This window comes from Aphelocoma coerulescens, chromosome 17 (genome assembly GCF_041296385.1).
Source record: "Aphelocoma coerulescens isolate FSJ_1873_10779 chromosome 17, UR_Acoe_1.0, whole genome shotgun sequence".
In the NCBI taxonomy this organism is placed as follows: Eukaryota; Metazoa; Chordata; class Aves; order Passeriformes; family Corvidae; genus Aphelocoma; species Aphelocoma coerulescens.
Window position 1 is genome coordinate 129,968 of NC_091030.1, and position 22,237 is coordinate 152,204.

The 22,237-nt window shown below is 55.7% G+C and overlaps 1 protein-coding gene across 1 annotated transcript; it reads left to right on the forward strand.

Annotated features, from left to right (window-relative positions):
- Positions 1-2,099: 2,099 nt before the first annotated feature.
- SAPCD2 (suppressor APC domain containing 2) lies at positions 2,100-12,751 on the forward strand. Its single transcript, XM_069032039.1, has 6 exons — positions 2,100-2,613; positions 7,179-7,309; positions 10,718-10,864; positions 10,982-11,080; positions 11,614-11,727; positions 12,603-12,751. The coding sequence occupies exons 1-6, from the start codon at positions 2,100-2,102 to the stop codon at positions 12,729-12,731; spliced, it is 1,134 nt and encodes a 377-aa protein (XP_068888140.1). The 3' UTR covers positions 12,732-12,751.
- Positions 12,752-22,237: the final 9,486 nt, after the last annotated feature.

A 22,237-nucleotide genomic window follows, 5' to 3' on the forward strand; every position in this document is an offset into this window, starting at 1 on the left:
CTTGTCGAGGGCACTTTGGTACAGAAAACGCAGCAAGAGCAGAGCTGCCATCAGCAGTTTTGTCCCAACTCCCTGTGCTGGAGCAGGAAGCTCCACATGGACAGCAGCGAGAATATTTCAGCTGAACTTGCAGATACAGTAAACACCAGGAGCTGTGTCTGGTATCTCTGGTTCACTTTCCTGCTGGGATAGACTGGCTAGGCAGAGAGATTGGACAAAAGACATTAAGGTCCTTCTGATTTCCCCCTGTTATTCCTGTTCCGCAAGGTCAGAGATGGGGGAGGAACCTAGAGGAAACCCCCTTTTTTTGTAGATCAAGCCTTTGCTGAGCATAATAGCCCACGTGCTGATGCTGCCAGAGCTGAGCAGCACCACAGCGACTGCCTTGTTTTCCGAGTAGGAAGCGAAGGGAAGCACTGGTTCCTTCTCCCCATATCCTGAGCAGGTGCGAACCTGTTCAGTCAAACACAGCTAAGCCAAGCAGAGATCTCAAACAGGTAGGACAGGTCCCAGAAATTTCTGAAAAGGAATGAATTAAAGCAAAGCAGGCTGTGAACAGCTCAGCAGCAGCACAGAGAGCAGCTGGAGCAGGATGTTGGTAGAGAAAAGCCCCCTGAGGGTCTCCAGAGGCTGCTGTGATTTACCTGGCAGCCTGGGGCTGGGAAGGCTGAGTGTCCATGGAGAAGAGGAGTGGCAAGAATGGAATGAGTAGCCAGAAGTAGGACCAAGGTGCTGAAGACACCTGGATGCAGTCTGACCTGGACAGGGAATCTGATGGCAAGGGGAGCATAGCAAAGGCCATGTGGGTGGGAGAGCTTGAGCCCCAAGTAGCTTCCACCCTCTTCCTTCAAAGCCAACTCAGAGCTAAAGGGAATCACCCCTGGTACATGGCACAAGGAGATGTCCATGACACAGGTAGTGCCACAACCTGAGCATTTGGACAGTGGTTCATCACCTTTCCTGGCCATCACTCTTCTCCAGCAGTCTTGCTCCCTGACACTCCTCTCAGCATCATGAGCATCAGACCAGGGTGGGGGCTCTGGAGGTGCTGGCATGTGGCTGCCCAGAGCCCCTTGAGCAAGCTGAGGTGCCTGTAACATGGGAATCATGACACCAGGGCTTTGCAGTCTGCTGTGTTGCAATGGACTCTTTGGTTGAGGGGGGTTGCAGAGGAGGCAGGACCTTGCACTAGGATTAACATGCTGCTGCATCTAACAGACACAGCAAAGTTCCCTGTAGAGAAACTCATTCTCTTACCAATGCCAGTGCATATTAAGTTTGTAAAAGATAAGATCCAAATCCTGTTTCTCTCACTTTTGTCAACACTGGTGGGTTTTTCCATCCTTTTTTCATGTCTTTGGTTCAACTGGGCTTCTACCCCATCTCCTGCTGTCTGGTGCCCACTGGTGCCTTACCAGCCACAGCACTGGGAGGATGGGATTCATTTTATTTCCCCCATGGCAGTAGACAAGTACACCACACAGGACTCCTTCTTGCTGGTGCTCTACATCCCCCTCCTGTAGGGATGCTACATTGACTGACACTTTTTGGGTGTGTTTGCAAAGGTGGCAGTAAGAGTGAATGCCATCGCTGGGATTCTCCTTGTCCCTGTTCATTAATCACATTGGCTCTGAAGTCTAGAAATTGTGCTGGTTTTGACTGGCGGAGAGTTAATTTTCTTCGCTGTAGCTGTTATGGAGATAGGTTTTGGCTTTGTGCTGAGAATATGGAGACCAAAATATTGTGTTGATAACATGGAGATATTTTTCTTATTGCTGAGTGGTGCTTGTACAGACCCACGGTCTTTTCTGCTTCTCACCCCACCCCACCAGGGAGGGGGATGGGGATGCATAAGGAGTTGGGGGGATACACAGCCAGGACAGCTGACCCCAACGGACCCAAGGGATATTCTGGACCATACGACATCATGCTCAGTATATAAAGCGGGGGGCAGAAGGAGGAAGGGTTTGGCGTTTGTCGCGGTCCCTCGACCGCAGGGGAGGGACCGGCTCCCCCCGCGAAGGGACCGGGACCCACCGCGGCCCGGGGGCGGGGCGGGCGCCGCGTGCAACTCAAATTGCCGTGCCCCCTCTTAGCCAATGGCCGGAGCGCCTGCCCGCCGCCAGCCAATGGGAACGCGGCACTTCCCGCCGCCAGCCAATAGGCGCGCGGGGGCGGAGTGCGGAGTAACGCTCGGAGCGGCGGCGATGGCCCCGGAGCGCGGTGACCGTTCGCTCCCCGCCGGTACCGAGGGTCTTCCCCGCGTTTTCCTGCAGAGCCTGCGAACTCTTTTCGATATCCTGGATGACCGGCGGCGGGGTTACGTGCACCTACGGGAGATCGAGTCGCGCTGGCGGGGAGCGGAAGCCCAGGAGCTGCCCGCCGGGGTGATGGAGGGGTTGCGGCAGGCGGCGCCGGCCAGCGGGTACCTCACCTTCGAGAGGTTCGTCCTGGGGCTGCGGGCGGCCCTGCCTGGGGCTGAGCCCCCGGTGGAGGGTGGCAGCGGCGGGCGGCGGAGCGTGGAGAAGCCGCCAAGCCCTCGCTGTTCCGAGGAGCGGCGGGGGAAGAGCAGCGGGCAGCGGGAGCCGGGGCACGGCCAGCCCCGAGGCCGCGGTGAGTGGCAGCTCTGGGCTGGGGACTTGGGGCTCGCGGGGGTGATGGCAGCGCCGGGGCCGGGGGCTGGCGCTCGGAGGTCGGGATGGGATCCCGCGGCTCGCCCCGCTCCCCTGTGCCCTCCTCTGGGCTCAGAGCCAGCGATTCTCGCAGGGCCGGCGTAAAACTCCCCCAAAGTTACTGTTAGTCCCAGTTTGGCTTCGCTGAACTGCGATCCCAGTGCGAATATCCCAGCGCCGCCGCCCCCCGGGGCTGTGCTCCCCTCGCGATGCGCTGGGCTATTTATAGCGCTGACTGGAGGAATTAAGGGCTTTGCCGTAATGTGTCCGTGGTTGTCCCCTGGCTCAGAGTCTGTCCTGACCTTCCCCGGGGATGGGTGGCACAGCTGGGCGTCTCGGAGAATGGCTGGGCCCTGGGGACTCCCGAAGCCGAGCGGCTTCGCTGGGGTGAAGCTGCGGTCACGGAGCGGCCGTGTGCTCGGTGGGCTCTGCGCTGGACTGGCCTTCAGGAATGATTCCTTCACGATGTCATACATGGTTTGGACAAATAAAAAATGCAAAACCTGATCCAGCTTTTTGGTTTGGATCATTCCACAGCACTATTCCCAATAGTAAATAATTAGTCAATTAATAAATGGGAGAGCAGCACCAGGGTGATGTGCTCTGCAGTCGCAGGCTTTGTCTGCAGAACTCACCTGCACATCCCTGTGGACTCTGCCCTTTCCTTGGGATCTGGGCTCCCTGTGCTGGCTCTGCCAGAGCCCTCCAGGGTGGTACACTGACCTTGGCATGGGGGAGACTGTTTCGCTGGCATCTTGATTTGTTGCTAGTCAGTTGATGTTATAAGGAAGCCAGGCTTCTGGGCTTACCTGGGTAGGTAATAATTCTTTATCTAGGTTTGTGAAGTGCTTTGAGATCAGGGAGACAAAGTCTGTGTGAGGAGCTGGTACTTGTTATTGCACCACCTCAGTGCAGTGACTTCCTCCACCTTGGGAACGTCAGGCTGGTTTGCCTTCCCTTCCCAACCGCTCCCTCCCCGTCCCTTCTGCTGGGTGGAGAAGAAACTTTTAACTGTGACTGAGGTTCTCTGCTTTCCATTTTGCCTCCAGACTAATCACTGGAGCTTCATCTAAGGGAATATTATTAAGCAGACTAACTCTTCTATCATCAAGAGTGTAAATCTGGAAAAACCTGAAAAAAATCCTGCTTGGTGAACAGGCAGCAGATTGAAAGCTCTGCCCTGGGCTGACTGCAGCAGCTTTCTGCTTGCTGAGGATTTTTCCATTACAGGGTGATGTTCCATAACTGTCCAGAGCCTGCGGGCAGGGTTAGTGCTTCAGCCCTTGCTGCCAGCATCCCACATTGCAGGGCCATATTCTGGCAAGTGGCCTGAGTTTCAGGTTCATTCAGCAGCTTAGAAAATGGTACAACTCAGTTATTCCTTCTCCTTTAGCTCCAGATCTTGCACAACTGCCCAATGTGCCCTTCCATAGATGGTTTCCCAGGGTGCAGTTGAACAGGTGGATGTTCTCCTCAGATGGATGCAAGGAAGTTGGGCAGTGCCATGGCAGGATATGTCTCCATCCCTGCTGCAGAGATGTGTGGTGGGTGCTGGGAGCTGCCTGTGGCTCCGGGAAGACCTGTCTCCACTAAGATTATATTATTTGGGTGTGAGGCTACTCTGAGCCTCCAGCTGTATGTGGTGGCTTCTGTAAGACCCCAACCAAGTGCAATGAGATGATGTATCAGTGCTCATAAGCTGCAATGAGTTGGAGGAAATGCTCCCTGCCTGTGTTTTGGGGGAAGAGGGTGCTCACAGGGTGCCTCCCCAGCTCTGCTTTATGATCTGAGGAGCATCTGCACGTGTCGGAGGCGATTTGGATGTGACTCATGGCAAAATGGCAGAGGTTGGGGCCAGGTGGTTCTCCTGGCACGTCCAGGGGTGCAGTGAGCCAGTGGGACAACAATTCTATCTCCTCTCCCACACTAACCTCTCCTAGCATGTGGGCAGAAGTGCTTCTGAAGTCCCTGCTTAAGTCAGCTTCCAGCTTCTCAGCCCAGCAGTGCTGGTGCAGTCTGCAAGCTGCTGCTTGGCACCCCGTGGTTCCTGGGGAGCCAACAGCACCCATTGGACACAAGGATGGTAAGGTGGATATTGGAGAAATCACAGGGCAGGGAAGTCACCATAATGATGTCCCTACCTCTGGTGCCTGGTGTCTTGTCACAGGAGTGTCTGAGCATATCACTCTTGGGGTCTTTACCCCAGTATTTCCCCTGTGAGCTGGGACTTGGGGAAGTCAAGGCACACAGCAGAAGGAGCCCAGGAAGTGTGTCATGGCCCTGGGCACTGGCTCCTCCCCAGCACAGTGCTTTCCCTTGCTCCAGGGATGGCTTGTCTCTAGCAGCTGGAGAGCTGTTGGCACTGGCAGGAGGGAGGGGAAGGTTTGGAGGGGCTTGTCTGGGCCATTGCCAAGGACAATGTGGAGAAGTGTAAAACAACCATGAGGTGTCTGCTTGTCCTGGGCAGAGAGGGTCCCAGAGGGAGGAGCCCATCCATTATCTCATGGCAGGATCTCTTCCACCTCTGGTGATCTGGTCCTGTTCTTTCCCTAAGAAGAACTATCCCAGCTCATTAGCAGGGGTCCTGTTTTAGCCACTACCTTGTCAGCTCAGGTGTGCAGAGCTCAGCTGGTTGACCATGAACTCCTTCTTATCACAGGTGCAGCTCAGCTCAACCCAGCACTTTAGGTAACTGCAGCAAAAACTTTTCTGACATGTATTTGTCCTGCAACTCCTACCAGAATTGCTCCTGGCTTTGCCTTAGGATTCTGACTGTTGAGAGTATCCTTGGTTTTGGGGTTGTTCCTCAGCTTTTCGAGCAGGATATGCTACAGGTCTGCTAGGACAACTTGTGTGTGGTCACACCAGTCTTGCTAGGTTCCTCCCAAATAGACTTGGGTGTATGAAACCAAAGGGAGCTGGCAAAGCAGATGGATGGGTGATATCAGACTGTGTTCATTGATGTGCTAGAGACCTGTCTGTGCCAGAGTACTTGCTGGGAGGTGGGGTGAGATACTGTCATGGACCAGAAGGAGGACTTTTCCTATGGCATGGTGGCTTCTTTCCCCAGTGACACAAAGTGACAAACTAAGGTGTTGTGTTGCCTGCTGCCCCCTGAGCCTGTCTCCTGTCACTGAACCAATGTGACTGTGGTAGCACAGGCAGCCCTAGTACAGGGCTCCCACACCTCATACCTTCAAGATGAAGGGTGGCTTTTGTGGCCATGGCTGCCCTCTCCTGCTTCATATCCTTCCTCTGTCATGTCCATGTGCTCAGCTGAGGAAACCTGTGGAGCAGAGGGAAGAAATGTGCTAGCCCATGTGGTGCCACATACCCTGTCCTGTTATTCACAGCCCTTCATGTGCCTGCAGCAGGGAATGTGCCATACCTGTGCCAGGCAGCTCTGGTAGAAGGATGTGCAAGGGGTGGGGGTGCCTGACAGATCTGTGGAGAGCTGTCCTGGGAGGAGGGCTTTTTCCTCAGCTGCCTGCCATCACTTGCCAGCTCCCTGCTGCTCTTCTTGAAAAGCCAGGTTGGGAAAGGAACTCTTGAGGAAACCTGTGTGCAGGGAGCTGGGAAGCTGTGGGGCCGAGGGGGTGGCATGAGACAGGGTGTGCTGGGCACTTGGCTGGGGACTGGGCCAGGAAGGGAGGAGCAGCAGGCTGCTGCCCAGACTTGCCTGGGGATGTGCTGGCTGCACCCCTGGCTGCCCTGATGCTGTGGTTTGGGGTGGTGGGGTGTCACGGTGCTGCTCTACCAGCTCGGCTAGCAGTGGATCGGAGCTGGCTCGGCTGTGGCTGCGGGGTTTCTGGTGAGGGCAGGCAGTGTGGGGCTTGTACGGACTTCACTGCAGGTGCCATGGGAATTCCTGCCCTGGCCGACAGGCAGGAGGTGCCTGATCCAGCCTGGAACCTGCCAGCATGAACTTAATCTTCAAAAATAGGTTATGCATGGATTTGCATCAGCACCATGTGTTTGTAGTAGATTAGTCTTTTGCAGGATAGGATGTTGGGGTTTTAATAAAGTTTTGGAAAATCTACAGCCTGATTTACTATCGCTCTATGATTACATCATGGACATGGTGTCTGGAGTCGATGTCCACATGGCCAAGTCCATCACCAAGCAAGAGCTGCCTTCAGGAGAAGTTGGGTTCCTGGCAGAGTTGGTGCCACCTGAGTGGAAGCCAGGTGTCCCATGAGGACACATGAGGGCAGGCAATATGACGAATGGTTTAGTTTCCTCTGCTGGGACTGGACCAGCTTTGCCTGGAAGCTGCTTGCTCTCTGCAGAAGATGACACTGAGGTCTGTTGCCAGCCTGGCACAGCTGAGTCAGCCATTCCTGACACCTGTCCTGCCTGGACAAAGCCGGGAGCAGGTGCTCAGGCTGGTGGTTTGCTCAGTCTCTCCCAGCTTGCAAGACCACCCTGCAGATCATCTCACAGAAGTGGCCCTGGGGAGGATTTTGTTGAAAGTAGCTCCTGGCCTCATGCCTTCCTCTGTTCCAGGTGGTGGTGCAAAGTCTGGGCAGTCCCAGGGAGATGGTGGCCACCCAGGGGCTGGGGACACTCAGAGGCATCAGAGAGGCCGTGCAGAGCACCGGAGACACACCATCACCAATGGCGTGGACTTCAGCATGGTAAGGGAGTGTTGTGGGCTCCCATGAAGGGGAAGCTGGATTGCAGGGGTCCCTCACTGCTGACACCATCTCTGGGCTTTTGGCTTCCTCCCTGCCCGCCCTGCACGCATGAGCTGTGGGGCATCGGGCAAATCCTGATATTTTGGGTATGAGGCTCTGTTGATGTATGTGGACATTCTGTCATTATTTCCGAGGAGCTTTCCATCCTGAATTGTGCCAGACGGGGAGGAGGTGCATGCCTTCCCCCAGAGTGGGGTCAGCCCATGAAGCTAGTGTGCTGACTGCCTTCCCCATGGACAAGGTCTTGGGAAGAGGAAGGCAACGGTGGAGGTGTGGAAACAGGTGGATCTCTGGGCCTTTAGGGCACCCCAGAAAGGGTCAGGTATGCTTTGCAGTGGTGCCAGGCTATGTCCCCTCCCCGGTGTTCCATGTAGATCAGGGCTCAAACATGCACATCCTCTTGCCTCCTGACAGACTTTTTGCTAGCAAAGCAGAGAAATCCCCATGGAATTTATCCAGGCAGCCCACGATAGAGGGGTCTGCTCCTCTCTCTCTGCTGCTCAGTGGAGAGGCTTGGATCAAATTGCCTGGGTGAAGGGATCTCATTGCTCCCAGGTGGAATGGAGGAGCTGCCTGGGCACGTTGCCCACAGGCTCAAGCTAAATTGTCCTGGACAGAGAGCCAGGACCAAGCCTGCAGGATGAGTACTCCATGGAACTGTCACCACTGCACTTCCACTTCTCACGCCCTGGTGTCACCCTGCTCCTACAGCCCAGCAGGCCTGATCAGCAGTGCCCAGCCTGTCGCTGACTTTTGGGGACACAGCATGCCAGCCTGGGGAGAGGATGTTTGTGCAGGTAGTTTGCTGGGCTTGCAGCCATGCGAGGGGCAGGGGCCCCCTTGGGCCGAGGGGCCTCTGCTGAGAGGTGCTGACAAGGAGTGATAAATGTAGCTCTGTGTGTCTGGGATTGAGGGCTCTGCTTCTTGGGGTTTTGGGGGCTGGGGATTGCTGTTTGGAGAGAGGAAGGTCTCTGCTTCCCTGGCAAGGCTCTTCCCTGTGCGTGCAGCTCTGGGCTGGAGTCCATCTCAAGGTCCCAAGCTCAAGGTCTTAACTTTGTGCTGCTATGAAGGGGCTGATGGCCACCATGTCTGTCCCCAGCTCTGCCGTGAGCACTCTTGCTCTGGGCTTGTGTTGCTCTGGTCTCTATTCCCCCAAGTTATCGTGAGGGCAGTGGGAGGGATGTCCCCTCCTTCCCTCTCTCCCTATATGTCCCCAAGTGCTGCACTGCCTTTTTGTGCTTCTGACCCCAGAGAAGGGATGTCTCAGCCTTCCCTGACACCCTGGGCACAGTCTTTAGTCACTGGTGTCATTTCCAAGCCTACAGAGACAGCTGGAACAGGTTTGAGTCCAGCAAGGACTGAATCCTTGTACTGTCACCTCCCTTACCCCTCCCTGCCCTGATGCTGGGCTCCCAAGGGGCAAGGAACTTGTCTGTCATTACATGAATTTGCCTAAAGCCCATGGGGGATGGGAGCACTGGTGTCCATCCTGCATCCCGAAGTGCACCAGGACTGGTTCTTCCTGAGCAGGGAGCGGAGCTGTGGAGGCCATGCTGCAGCCCCAGGACCCTTTGCACCATCTCATCTGGTGCCCACTTGCTCAGCTGGTGTTTTTCCAGCCAGTCCCTCATCAATTGGCCTGATTGCCCTATGGCCACAAGGGTGGCTGGGATGAGACCTTCTCTGAGAGGTGGAGCGCTGTCATTTGTAGGCAGCCCAGGGCACAGCTCTGTCCCCTCCCCTTTACCAGCCACCAAGCACCAGCCAACTCCAGCATTTTGTCTTCCTCCTGCCCCAAATGTCTCATCCTGGCGATATGCTGCCTGTCCCCACACCGGGCAGGGCTGGCAGTGCCCCTCTGCTCTGTGGGAAGCTCCCTCTTCCTCTGGTCTCTGTGCTGGTCAGCAAGCCTGGTGGGAGGAGGGCAGCCCAGGTGGCAGTGGGCTGTACCCCCAGCTGGGTGGGGGTCCTTGCTACACACAGCACCTTCTTTGTGCCCCTCAGCAACAGCACCAAGGCGCTGCACTTCTTCCTCTGGGTAGGTCCCTTTGGGCCGTTGGAGGAGGGTGCAGGAGGAGTTGTTGTATTGCAAAAAGCATTTCCAGGAGCAGCAGGAGCAAGAGCAGGCCCAGTGTAATGGGTGGCAGGTATGGGATGTGGGGAGGCTGGCAGTGGGGACATGGAAATGCTGATGGCCTGAAGAAGGTCTTGGTATGGTGCCATTTGTCCACAGGGTTCTGTTCAGGGTTGTTTCTGAGCTGCACCACTCCTCATGCTCTGCAAAGCATAGGAGAGGTTCTGGTACATCCAGCATTTTCTGGGTGACCAAGATATTTTCTGGTGCCTGGAGAAGACTCTGGAGCCCAGGCTGTGCTGGGGGTGAAAGCCAGGCTGTGTTGTGGCAAGGAAGACAGAGGCAGTGAGGCAGGAAGCTCCCCATGCCCCTGGGAGCAGCCTGGTATTGAAAAGGAGAGAAGGGCTGCAGGCTCACGGAGTGACGGTGATGAACGGGTCACTGCCTCAGTTGCTCTGTTCCCCAGGGATGTCCCCTCATCCCTCTCCACCTCTCTTGGTGCCAAGGGGTAGCAGGAGCAGAAGGTGGCAGTGGAATGAGGACCCTGTATCCCCTGTGGATGTGGGCTGAGCCCCCTGCTTTGCAGCAGCCTTGGGTCATGCTTGGCCTATTCCAAGGGGTTGCTCTGGGGGCAGGAGCCCCAGGCACCCTTGTAGCAGCTCTCTGGGCACAGCAGGGCCCCCACTGCCTCTCCAGGTGATGCTGATGCTGGAACCTGAGCAGCTGGCAGAGACCCTCTGCAGAGAGGTGTGGTGTGCTATGCTCTGCTCAGCTTCATGTGCCTCCAGGGATGAGGCAAACTGGGGGCAGAGTGCTGGGGAGACAGGGCTGCAGGTTTTCCCTGACTTACAGCCTGCACAGTGAGCTAGATTCTTCACTGCTCACTGAAATCCAGGTGTGTCTGTTCTGTGGCTGACACTCACACCCCAAAGGGAGCTGGGGGAAGTTGCAGGCACTGCTCCTGCTGCCTCCCTGGGTAAATAGGTGAAGAAACCTGCACCTGCAATGGTGAGCAGGAGGGTAGGGGTGACCTGAGTGTTCTTCACGCACTTTGGTTGTTCTCCCAAACTGGAGAACTTTTCTTCCAGAAGTCTTCCTCCAAAGCAGCATCAAGCAGCAGTCATTATCCTGCTCCTCTGCAGCTTTTCATGGGGAAAGGGGCTGAGACCCTTGCCTGTATCCACATCCCCTCACAGCTCATGAAGAAACCACCTCCTGGGACTTGACAAAGCCTTGGTGGGGAGTGGGTGACATCCCTGTGCTCTGTCCTGCAGCTGAAGTACATGAAGGAGCTGGAACAGGAGAAGGATTTCCTATTGCAGGGCCTGGAGCTTATAGACCGGGCTCGAGAGTGGTACCACCAGCACATCCAGCTCATGCAGGAGCACCAGCGGCTCCTGGGAAAGAAGAGAAGCAGTGCTGTGAGTCTGGGGCTTCTTCTGGCTGCTTGTGGGTTTGAAGAACAGGGCTGGGAGTTGGCCGGACCTGGAGCTGGCCCCATGGTAACCTCCAGCATCTTCTTCCTCCCCATCCTGCAGGATTTCCCTGAAGGTGGCCAGAGCTACCTGGGGCGCCTGGTCCCCAAGCTGCAGGAGGTGAACCGCTGCCTGGGTGACCTTCTTTCCACTGCTTGCAAGGTGAGAACAGCACATCAGCAGCTTGAGGTTGTTTGTGTAATCTTACCCATCCTGTCCCCCCCACGTTGGTGACTGGGCTGACATTGGAGCTGCCAGAATTTCCCCCAGCTCTGGGAAGGTGACTTGGCTCCATGGGCAAAACGGGTGATGGGGAACAGGCAAGAGGACAGCACAGCTGGTCCTTAGCTGGGCTGGAGGATGCTTAAGGCATTTGGTGCGTTTAAGGAGATCCTCAAAAAGGTGTAGCCATTGTCAAGAGAACAAGGAGCCCAAGTTCCTGAGCCACTTCAGAGCTGTCTGTCCTGCCAGGCAGGAGCCAGGCACGTTGGCAGGAGCCAGGCACACTAACAGGAATGTTTCCCCATACTGCCTGGTGGGCTGGAGACCCTGTGATGGCCTGTGCTGAGATTTTAATCCTCTGCTGGGTTTCCCTCAGTTCTTTGTGTGCAATAGAAACATGTCACCTTGAAGAAGGGCTGGGAAGGGCGACAGGGGAGGAGGCTCAGTGTCTCATCCTTTCATCATCTCTACAGACAGCAAACCCCTCCCCTGCCCCGAGCAGGCTGGTCCCTGTGGCATCCCCAGCCTCTACAGGCTCCCAGCAAGCCATCAACATGCTGAAGGAGCAGAATCGGCTTCTCACCAAGGTGAGTGGGGGTATGGCTGGAGGAGATGCCCTTGGGGGTGCTGGGAATGGAAGGGGATGGGATGGGGCCGGGGAAGGAATGACAGGCAGTGGGAAGTGTTCCTTCAGCTTGGCCAGACTTGGTCATCCCAGAGAAGGGTGTGTGGGCTGCACGTGGAGACCCTCTGGCACACAGCTGTGCCCAGCTGTCTCCAGCTGTTTGCTGGGTGAGTCAGTGGCAGGGATGGGGCATTCCTGACAGAGGGAAAGGACTATGAGAGATGGAGGTCACAAGAGAGCGCAGAGGCTGCAGCTGGCAGCTGCCAGGGAAGGGATGGTGCCCCTGCCAGGACCAGGCTCACTGCTGGGGTTTCTGTCCCACATGGGACATGGCCACAAAGATGCTCTGGGGGCTCAAGTCCCTCTGCTCTGGAACCAGGCTGGGAGAGCTGGGGATGTTCACCTGGAGAAGAGAAGGCTCCAGGGAGGCTTCCAGGGCCTAAAGGGCCTCTAAGAGAGCTGGAGAAGGACTTTGGACAAAGGCGTGGAGGGACAGGACAAGGGGGAATGGCTTCCCACTGCCAGAGGGCAGGGTGAGATGGAATACTGGAAAGAAATTGTTCCCTGTGAGGGTGGTGAGGCCCTGGCACAGGTTGCCCAGAGAAGCTGCCCCATCCCCGGAAGTGTCCAAGGCCAGGTTGGACAGGTCTTGGAGCAGCCTGCTCTAGTGGAAGGTGTTCCTGCCCATGGTGAGGGGCTGGGATGAGATGGGCTTTAATGTCCTACTCACACCTACCCAAAACCTGGGATTCTGTGGTTCAATGAAATTTTACCTGCAACACACCGGTTGCCAGCATTTTCCTCCTCTAACCAACATTTTTCTCCCGTCTTGTGTAGGAGGTGACTGACAAGAGTGAGCGCATCACCCAGCTGGAGCAGGAGAAATCTGCCCTGATCAAGCAGCTCTTCGAGGCTCGTGCCCACAACAACCATGAGATGAGCCAGCTGGACTCCACCTTCATCTAGCACATGCCTCCCCATCCCCATCCCCAAACTTCCCCTGGGGTTTCAAGGGACTCTTGCCCCAAACTCATCACACCTGCTGCTCCAGGTGTTGTGTCTCCAGGTCTGGGGCTGCTGGTGGCATCTCTGTGGGAGGAAACTGGAACCCCTCCTGGGGAGCATCCCTGCCCTGCTGATGGCTTATCAGCCATGCTGCTCTCAAGCTGCTTCTTTTCTGTCTCTAAATGGGCTGCAGGGATGCTGTCCCCAGCCCTGTGACCCCCAGCGTGTGGGAGACATGGCTGCTGCCTTGTGCTGCCTTTGTGGGGTGAGCTGCTGTGCCCTTGCTGACTTAGGCTGGATTTTGGCTGCTCTTGGGAAAAAGTGATGCATCTTCAACACTCCAGCCAGCATCTCCAGACAAGCCTGGACCTTAGAGGGTGCCTGCTCCTGCTTGTCCTGCTGTTGGAAGACAAGATTGGAAATCCAAGGAGGCATGCCTGGCCTCTCTCTGCTGCCCACGTTCTGCCTGCCAGAGACACTGTCCTGACCCTGTAGTGCCCAAACTGATGGTCCTCACGGCAACCCCTCCGTCCCACTGGTGGTAGTGATACCATAGTTGCTGTTTACATGTCTGCAGGCTCCTGTAGGGAAAGAGCCATAGAACCAACCAAGGTAGCCTACACCTCTGAGCTGCTGTTTCAGGCTGTTGGCAAGTTGAAACAGACACCTCACCTTTTACTTGGCTTGACCTGGCAAATATTTCCTGATGTCTGCCAGGATTAGATTCTTTTCATGATGACTGTAAAAGGAGAAGTGATGTTCCATAGCCTGAGGATGCTCACATCAGCCTGACCTCACAGAGGGGCTTTAGAACTTGGTTTTGTATTTAACTGAGTGTGGGACAGAGCAGAGGCTGACGGGCTCTTCCCTGTGCACATCACATGGAGAAATGGCAGCTCTGCCTCGCATGGTTGTGGGTGCTACTGCCTGGGATGACATCCTGGCTGTGAGCTGCACTCCTCTGCAGGTCTCTTGAGGGGGTGTGGTGGTGGTCTAAGATGGGTCCTATTAGATGGTGCATCTCAGGACTCCTCCTGCTTCCCGCCCAGCTCAGTGATGATGCTTGAGCTGAATGACATTCGACTGTGGTTTGGTACTTGGTATCCATTGGAGATCCCTGTGAACCCCGTGTAGCACAGCCTGGCCCTCTGTACCCCCAAGGCCAGGACCTTTCTCTGTGGGGTTCTTTCATGCTCTGACTCTCCAGGCATGATTCTGGGGTGCTGGCTCTGCCCTGAGCTGACACATGCAAGCCAAATCTGTTCTCACTCCTGTTCTTATCTGTCAGGACTCTCTGTCCCATCCAGCTGTTCTCTTTGAGACTGATCCTGAGCTAAAGCTCACTGCAAGGCATGAATCCCTGCTCTGCCCTTGTGCCTGCAGCTGGAGTGGGGATCATCAGAGTGCCAGGGAGATGGTGGAGGAGGAGGAACAAGGCCATGGCTAGTCATGTCCCATCTGCAGGAATTTGGTGTTAGTTGTCCCCTGGGTATCAGTGCCAGCCATCCTTTTTGTGATGCCTCCTCTGGTGTCCAGTGCCTGTTTTGCCTGAGGCTTAATTAGAACTGACCCCTTTTATGAGGGTTACCTGTCTGTAGGGATAATAAAGTTGGATAATATTTAATTTATCCTTCTGTCTCTCTCCCTAAATCAGCACATCTACTGCTGCCAGCCCTGAAGTCCCTGACTGTCCTGTCCCTCAGGATGCGGGGGGAGCTGAAGCTGCAATCTGGTGAGCACAAAGAGCCCAGGGGTCTCTGCACCTGGACATGTTTCCATGTCCTTTCCCATCCCCTCTGGGCTTCCCAGGGACTGGGGATTCCCTGTCCCCTGCTGTGGGGCAGGGTCTTAAAGCCAGCTGCACCCCTTCCAGTGATGGAGCCTCATCTGTCTGCTCTTCTGGAAGCTGTGCTTGGGGCTCACACTCCTCAGGTGGTGCTGCTGCAATTCACAACCTCTCATTTGCTTTTAAGTGCCCTTTCTCAAAGCTGCCCCACAGTGGTGGGAGCAGTGACTGGTGCTCTGCAGTGACTTCTTCCCACAGGGTCAGCCACAGGGGACCTCAGTGGCATGGCATGTGTGGCATGTGTCCCTATGCTGAGATGGCAACTCACATGGGGTGAACCTGAGGCTCTGCACTGATTGGGGGCACCCTTCTTTCAGGCTGTGGGGCGAACCCTGCACCTGCAGAGGTTGAGCCTCCTCTGCTGGGAGCAGAGCCAAGAGGGAGACCCACTCACCAGCAGCTGGCAGAGGGATCTCTGCCATGGCCTCCTTCAGGTGGTGCTTAGGGCAACCATGAGTTCCAGCTGGGGCAGGAAGAGGATTGGTAATTGCCTTTGGTTCCCATTTCATGCCTTTGCTTGGGTGTGGAACTCATGAGGGCTTCCAAAGGAAAAAGAATCATGGTCCCCACTCCAGGCTGCTCCATGCAGAGCCAGGGCAGCTCTCTCTGCCCCAGCCCAGGGGCGTTGTCCCAGCCCTGGCCAGCAGCACTGGCCCCCAGCCCACTTTCTGTAAGACTGCTGCAGGTTGTGGGGTAGCCTTGGCAGTGCCACGGCCCACTGGGACCAGGGTTCCCCCGAGGCTGCAGGGCTCACCTCAGGCTGTCACTGGCTACACTGCTTCTAGGTCCCTGATAGGCCTGACCTTCCCCTGTGTGTCTGGGCTGTGTCCACTTTGGCACCCTGAACTGTGAGGGCTGCCTCAGGAGCCATGAGACCTGCGTTTGGGGCCAGGTCTGTAAGTGATGTGTATGCTGGGACATGTGGGTGAACACCTTCCATTCTCTTTAGGCTTTGTTCCTGCTGGAACTGAGTTTGGATAGATCTGTGCTGCCTTTAGGGCTCTGATAACTGCTGGAACCCACTCTGTGAAGCTGTGGTTACTCTGGGGACAGCTGGAGCAGGGCTCTGCTGTCCCCAGCCAGGACAGCTCCTGCCAACCCACCTCACCTCCCCACAGCCCTCCACGCTCACCCCAGCACATCCCTGGCACCCCTGCATCCATGGCAGCTGGAGGCCTGTGGCTGATTCTGGAGAGGTTCTTGGTGAGATCTGCAGGAGCAGCTTCACCCCTGCAGTGTCCCACACTCTGCACTGCCCGGACACCTCCACTTGTCAGCTCCCATTTTACTTCTCTGTAAATCCTAAGGGGGTTTTCCCAGCCCAGCCATTTTTCACATTTTTCTTGGATGAGTAGACTGTTGCATCACTGCCAGCTCCCAGAAAGTCATAAATCTCCTTAGCCCTCCTAAAATCAAGAAATAGGAGGGAAAAAAAAGGAAGGAAAACCAACAAAAGCAGCTTTTGTAAGCAGTACTTTTAGGAGAAGGTGTTTATTTCTCTCCAGGGTCCTCAGCCTTCTTCTCTCCCTTTGCTCAGCGTCCCATGCAGTACTCGCCTCCAGAGGGAGCCCAAAATTACTAAACCAAAGGGGCTATGAAAAGTTAAGTACTGCTAAACTTAATTGGGTTGTTGGGGCTGCGAGGCTTGGAGCAGCTCATCCTGCAGGATCCAACACCCCCAGGAGTGACCTGATTGTTTCACATCCCACAGGACAGTTCTGCCAGGGGGGTCTGAGGAGGGGCAGAGCTCCCACTGTGGCTGCACCATGTCCCGGGAACAGTGGAAGCTCAAAACCCACCCACCCGTTCTGCCCTGGAGCCCATCTCCAATTCCCGTGGCTTTTCCAGAGATTTTTGCCATTTTAGTGGGGGCATAAGCTGCTTTTCCTCCTCCTGCCTCTCAGTGGGATTGGCAGCTCTCCCTGCTCACAGCATGCTGTCATGCTAGGCTCAGGATGGGATGTGGGTCTGCATAGCAGGATCCCTTCTTCAAGGTCCCCAGCCCCCTGGGCCCCTGCTGCCCTGTTGCTGCTGGCTAGAGGCACCAAGGTGCTGCCTTCAGGGCCAGGGAACTTTGGCCCATCCTTCCAGCTGCCAGACCAGCTGCAGGGCTGAGAAACGGCTTTCCTGTCCCTAGTGTGTGCCAGTGTCAGGCTGTGACAGCCACCTCGGCTGACCACTGCCACAGCTCAGCAGCTGCTGGGTGCTCCAGCACTGCTTGTGAGCATGGTCATGACTCCCTCCAATGACAGATGGATGGGGGAACGCTGCCACAGACACTGCTGTGCCAGCATCCGTGGCAGTGCTCCGGGAGATGCTCAGGGATTCAAGCACTGCTAGAGAAGTCCTCCTCTGCCTCCGGCATGCATAAGGGCATGAGCACAGCTGTGGCTGTAGACACTCACACTGTGCCAGGCTGTCCTGTGGACATGCACGTGGTATTTGTGCACATACTGTGACCGTGGTCACGCCAGGTACATGCTCAGCCTGTGTCTGTGCTCACATTGTGCTCACGGGTCACACTGTCCATGGTTGCATGTATCCATGCTCACACCGTGGCCCTGCTCACACCGTGGCCCTGCTCACACTTTGGCTGTGCTCACACTGTGGCTGTGCTCACACTGTGGCTGTGCTCACACTATGGCTGTGTTCACATCGTGGCCCTGCTCTCACTACGCCAAGCTGTTGCCCTCTCATTCCTGGCTCTCCAGCAAGGCAAAGAGGAAAGAGCTCCTCCATGGGCAACCAACCAACTGCTGGGGCTCGATGTCCTCCCCTCCAGTGCCCCTGGACACCCTGCATGCATGAGCACTGTTGGTGTTGCACGGAGAATCCACCAGGCGAGGCTGGGGGAGGCAGCTCATCCTGCAGCAGCCTGGGAAAAACAGGCTGGGGATAAAATTAGCTGGAGTTTTTATTACTGGGATTTTATTTTTAAAGCAATGGAAAGTACATCACTGGTGGGAAAACCCCAGAGGTCCAGGCCAGCCTGTGGGATGGATAGCAGTATGCCTCTGCTCTGTGATGGATATCCTGCTCACCCCAGGTGGGATGTGAGGTGGGAGCTGGCTGTGGGAACAGTCAGCATGGCAGCAAGGACCATGTGGGGGCTGATCCTGCCCCCTGGGATGCACCAGGGTGGTGCAGTGGCACATGGGGCAGCAGGGGCAGCTGAGCCCTGCCAGGAGTCATCACATGGCCATAGGGTCCCTGGGAAACTCTGGTGGAAAGGACCCTACCTGTCTAAGCAGTGGTGGTCCCTCCAGCCAGAGAAGATATAATTGGGGGTCTGGAAACTCAGGGCAGTCCTGGAGAGATTGGAAAGGGATAGAGCCGCCAGCTCTTCCAGTATATGAAGAGAAGGTAGAAGCCAGATCCAGCTCAACCTAAAGGAGGCAGGTCCCAGTGCTGGTACAGCAGCTCCCTGAAAATGGATGGTGCTCCTGGAGGTTTGCCTGCACTGCAACAGAGGAATTTTGACAAGTACAGAGAGGAGTGATCTACTGAAGGGTGTAAATCAGAAAATCAAAGCTGGCTCAGGAAATCCCCCCAGCTGAAGGGAGCTGGAGACAGAGAGAAGGCTCAAGGCAAGTGTCCCATATGCTTGCTGTCACCTTCCTCATTCATGGACACTGCTGGGTGGCAGGAGGGCATGGTGGGAATATCACAGCTGTGTTACTGCTGGCTGCTCCCAGGCTTATTTGCTGAGGGCAATGTGTGCTGGCCAGGAATGTGGCTAGCACAGGCTCCAGCTGCATTCTGATGTTACTTTTTAAACAAGTGGAACTTGCACCTGTAAAGATCTCACCTGAAAGCTTAAACCTACTGCTAGGAGTCTAAGCAAGTGCCTGGTTCCCTGGTGAGCTGCCCAGTGACTCCCAGGAGACCCCAGTTATTCCAAACACTGGAAACATTGCTCCTCATGTAGCAACTCACTGCTGAGCCACAGAACCCGGCGTCCATCCTCTCCCTGCCCCTCAAGAGTGATGGTCCTGGCAGATTATTGAGAGGAGCCTGAGCAGCACCTGCAGCCTGGCACAGGACTCAGGTGCTCCATGCCTCTGGCTGGAAGTGGCTGGGATGTGGCAGCTGCCTGGCAGCTCTGCTTGACCCTGGGTTGGGGAAGTCCTGCTGTGATTGGGCACCCCCCTAACTACAGGAGAACTGACACTGCCGATCTCAGGGTTTGCTTCCAAAGAGAGACGTGCATGGGGTGTTGGAAAGGGAAGCTGAATCCTTTAGCAAGGCACATAAAGCATTCCTGCATGACAAGGTGGGGTAGGAGACAGTGGCAGCCAGGCAGGCTCCCAGCACCAGTTTGGCTCTCAAACCAGCCCTCAGAGGCTGAGCAGGCTCTTGCCATGGGAAGGCAGAGGTGTGGAATCCTCCACGGGCTGCAGGTGGATATCTGCTCCACCATGGACCTCCACAGGTTTCAGGAGTACAGCTGCCTCTTCATGGTCATCCCCATGTTCTGGCACCTGGAGCATCTCCTCCTCTCCCTCTCCACTGAACTGGGATCTGCACGGCTGTGCAGTGGTTTTTACTCTTTCTTAAATACATCATCCCAGAGTAACCCCCCATCACTGCTGGCGGGCTCAGCTTTGGGTGATGATGGGTCCGTCCTGGAGTCAGCTGGGCCAACACAGGGACAGCTTCTCCCTAAGGCACTCTACAGACCCCCACTGCCCAAACCTTGCCAATGCAGTCCCAAGGACACGATGTCCCCCTGGCAGGATGGGGACCAGGCTAGAGAAGAAGGAGGATACACTGGAAGCGGGATGTGGATGCTCATCCACAGCAGCCTCTGCCCAGCTCCTGTCTGGTTGATACACAGCAGGCAGGACCATGGCTGTCCTGACAGAAGCTTCACACACCTGGGCTGATGTCAGCTCTCCTGAGGACTCACCAGCCTGGGCAGCTCCTTCAGCACCTGGTGCAGGGGAGTTCAGGATCTGGACCTCACCGTCTGCTCCTCAGAAAGGGGGGGAGCAGCTGCTGAGTGCCTCTGGCAAGCTGCCTGCACCCCAAGCTGCTGCCAAATTTCACTCTCATGCAAGCACTGTTTTTGTTCTGAGGGTTTAAATTCAGCCCTGCCCAGGGACTTTGAGCAGAAAGAAATCACTCCAGTAAAGAAAGTTTTTCCCCACAACAGGGTAGTGCCTCCCTGCAGCAGCTGTCATTAGCCCATGAAACCATGATTGCTCTTCTACCTCAAAAAAACTAAAATCCACCTGAAACTGGAAAATTTGCACTCAGGAGTTTCATCCAAGTCACCTGCTGAAACCTGGGAGCAGGAGGTGGGACAAGCATCCTTCCCATGCTCTCCTGGGCATGGCCCTATCCCTGCAGGCACAGAGGAGCGAGTAGAGGTCACTGCCAGTTTCCTGCGAATGAACCTGGGCAGGTTTTTCTTTTCCTTTTGTCCTAGGAACAAAGCACAAATGTATCTTAAAAGGGCAGGGCCATGGCCTTGAGTGAAGCATTAGCAGCCCTGAAGGCCTGAGATCATCCCAGGACACAGCTTTCTCCATCTCCTTTCCCCTCATGCTGACTCCATCACCTCTGCAATCTGCTTCAGCCTCAGGGATACGTTTAAGTGGTGCCATCCCAGGTGAAGGTCCTGATTGCTCTCTTGTCCTGCAGCACAGAACATCTGTCATGGGACCTTTTCTTCAAAATATTTTGCAGATCAGAACCACAGAATGGTTTGGGTTGCAAGGAACCTTAAAGTCCATCTTGTTCCACTCCCTGCCATGGGCAGGGACACCTTCCACTAGACCAAGTTGTTCCAAGCAAGGAATGGACCAAGGTCCATCCAACCTGGCCTTGGACACTTCCAGGGATGGGGCAGCTGCAGCTTCTCTGAGCAACCTGTGCCAGGGCCTCACCCACCCTTACAGGGAAGCATTTCTTCCCAATATCCCATTCAGGCCACTCCCCCTTGTCTTGGCCCTTGTCCCCAAGTCCCCATGCCCTGCTGCCTGTCCTCCTGCCACTCACGGGGACCTTTGCAGCATCCCACGGCCCTGTTTACTTCAGGCCTCCAGCTGATGAGCAGCAGGGTTGGCAGAAGGGCCCCTCAGCTGCCCCCAGCAGCCCCCTGCTTGATCAGAGCCCTCTGATGATTTGATGTGGCTCAGTGGGTACAGCCTGGGTGTCTCAGCCTCCCCCAGGGAGTCCATTCTTGCTCTCCATGGGGCTGTGGTGATGGCCATGGGCTGCTTCAGTGAGCCTGCTGCCTCGAGAGCCAGGCAAGGGCTCAGCCTCTGTGTGGCCCAGCTGCTCATCATGGCCATGGCCTGGTGCTTGTGGGGATGAGCTGACATTGTTCAAAACATGGTTTCTCCCTTGGATTTGGAGCCTGTGGGTAGTGTTGGCCAGTTTAAGAAAAGTGACAAACAGTTCCCTGCTTTATTCCAAGCAGAAGATAACTTTCCCCTCCATCTTGCCAGTTCTGTCCCCACCCCACCACCGTCCCCTCCCTCACACTGAGGATGGGGATCAGCCCCTCATCACAAGGCTGCCCAGGAGGGTCTGCATGTGGTGCTCCCTTCCTTCATGTCACGTGCTTCACTTGTGTTCACCCAACGTGTCCCATAGGCTTAGGGACAGGGAAGACTGCAGTGGCTGCATGGAGCCAACAGGATATCACCATGACCCTGGGCTTCCATGTGCCAAGGACACCTCTGCCCTGGGGCCACAGTGTAGGGGACAGATGTTCTGCTGGCAGGTGCGGTGTCCTGTGCCAGCATCCACAGGCTCATGTCACAAGCTTGAGGAGAGAGCTTGTCAGGTGTTGTGCCAGGGCTGTGGGAACAGGGCTGCCAGCCTGAGGGGCTGCTCTGTGCCTTGATACTTCCTGGCCCTCTGCCCTGGCAGGAGAGAGCTCCTGGCAAGACAACCAGGAGAAACCAGTGGGGCTTTTCTGGAAAAGCTACCTACTTCCTGGCTGGTTCAATGCCAGAGCAACAGGGATCCCTGCCCATGGACCCCCTCAGGGCTTGTATCACACAGACACAGGCCTGGGAAACAGGAGACAAAAAAGGCTTTAGAAAGTGAGGCAAGAATAGAGACTTGTACTTGGGCTTGATTTTCCTTCCAGACACGGATCCTTGCCAGGAGGGGGATTATACCCTTGGATACACCAAGATCCTTCCAGACTTTCAGTGCCTCTAAGAGGACAAGATCTGGGCTTGGAGCCGAGGCTGGAATACATCAGTGGGCTCCCACTCACAGGGTGCAGAGGCTCAGCAGGAGCTGCACTCAGTCAGGAGCTCAGTCCTGACTGATGGAGGTTGTTGCATTCCCTTATTCTTTTACTCTACCAGTGCAAACACTGGTTGGATTTGACTGGCCACAGACTCAAGAACACCCCAGAATGCCTCACACATGTGCTGTGGCCTTACTCAGTGCTGGGCATCCCCAGCAATTCCTGACAGGTCCTTGCTTTCATTCCAGTCATGTCTGACTCCAACCTTGTGCAGGTAGAGATGTGGGTAGGTGCACTCTGAGCAAAAGCATCTTTCTGGCTCCAGGTTCACGCATCTCTGCTGGAATGTGGGATACACTCAACAGCAGGACAGGCAGCTGGGAGGTTTCCTGATACCCCACTCAGTAT

Bases quoted from the DNA above. Each gene is read 5' to 3' on its own strand.
- SAPCD2 (XM_069032039.1), top strand. From the start codon at position 2,100: ATGGCCGGAGCGCCTGCCCGCCGCCAGCCAATGGGAACGCGGCACTTC. The intron at 11,081-11,613 runs GTGAGAACAGCA...TCATCTCTACAG, and splicing joins TTCTTTCCACTGCTTGCAAG to ACAGCAAACCCCTCCCCTGC. The intron at 11,728-12,602 runs GTGAGTGGGGGT...CGTCTTGTGTAG, and splicing joins AGAATCGGCTTCTCACCAAG to GAGGTGACTGACAAGAGTGA.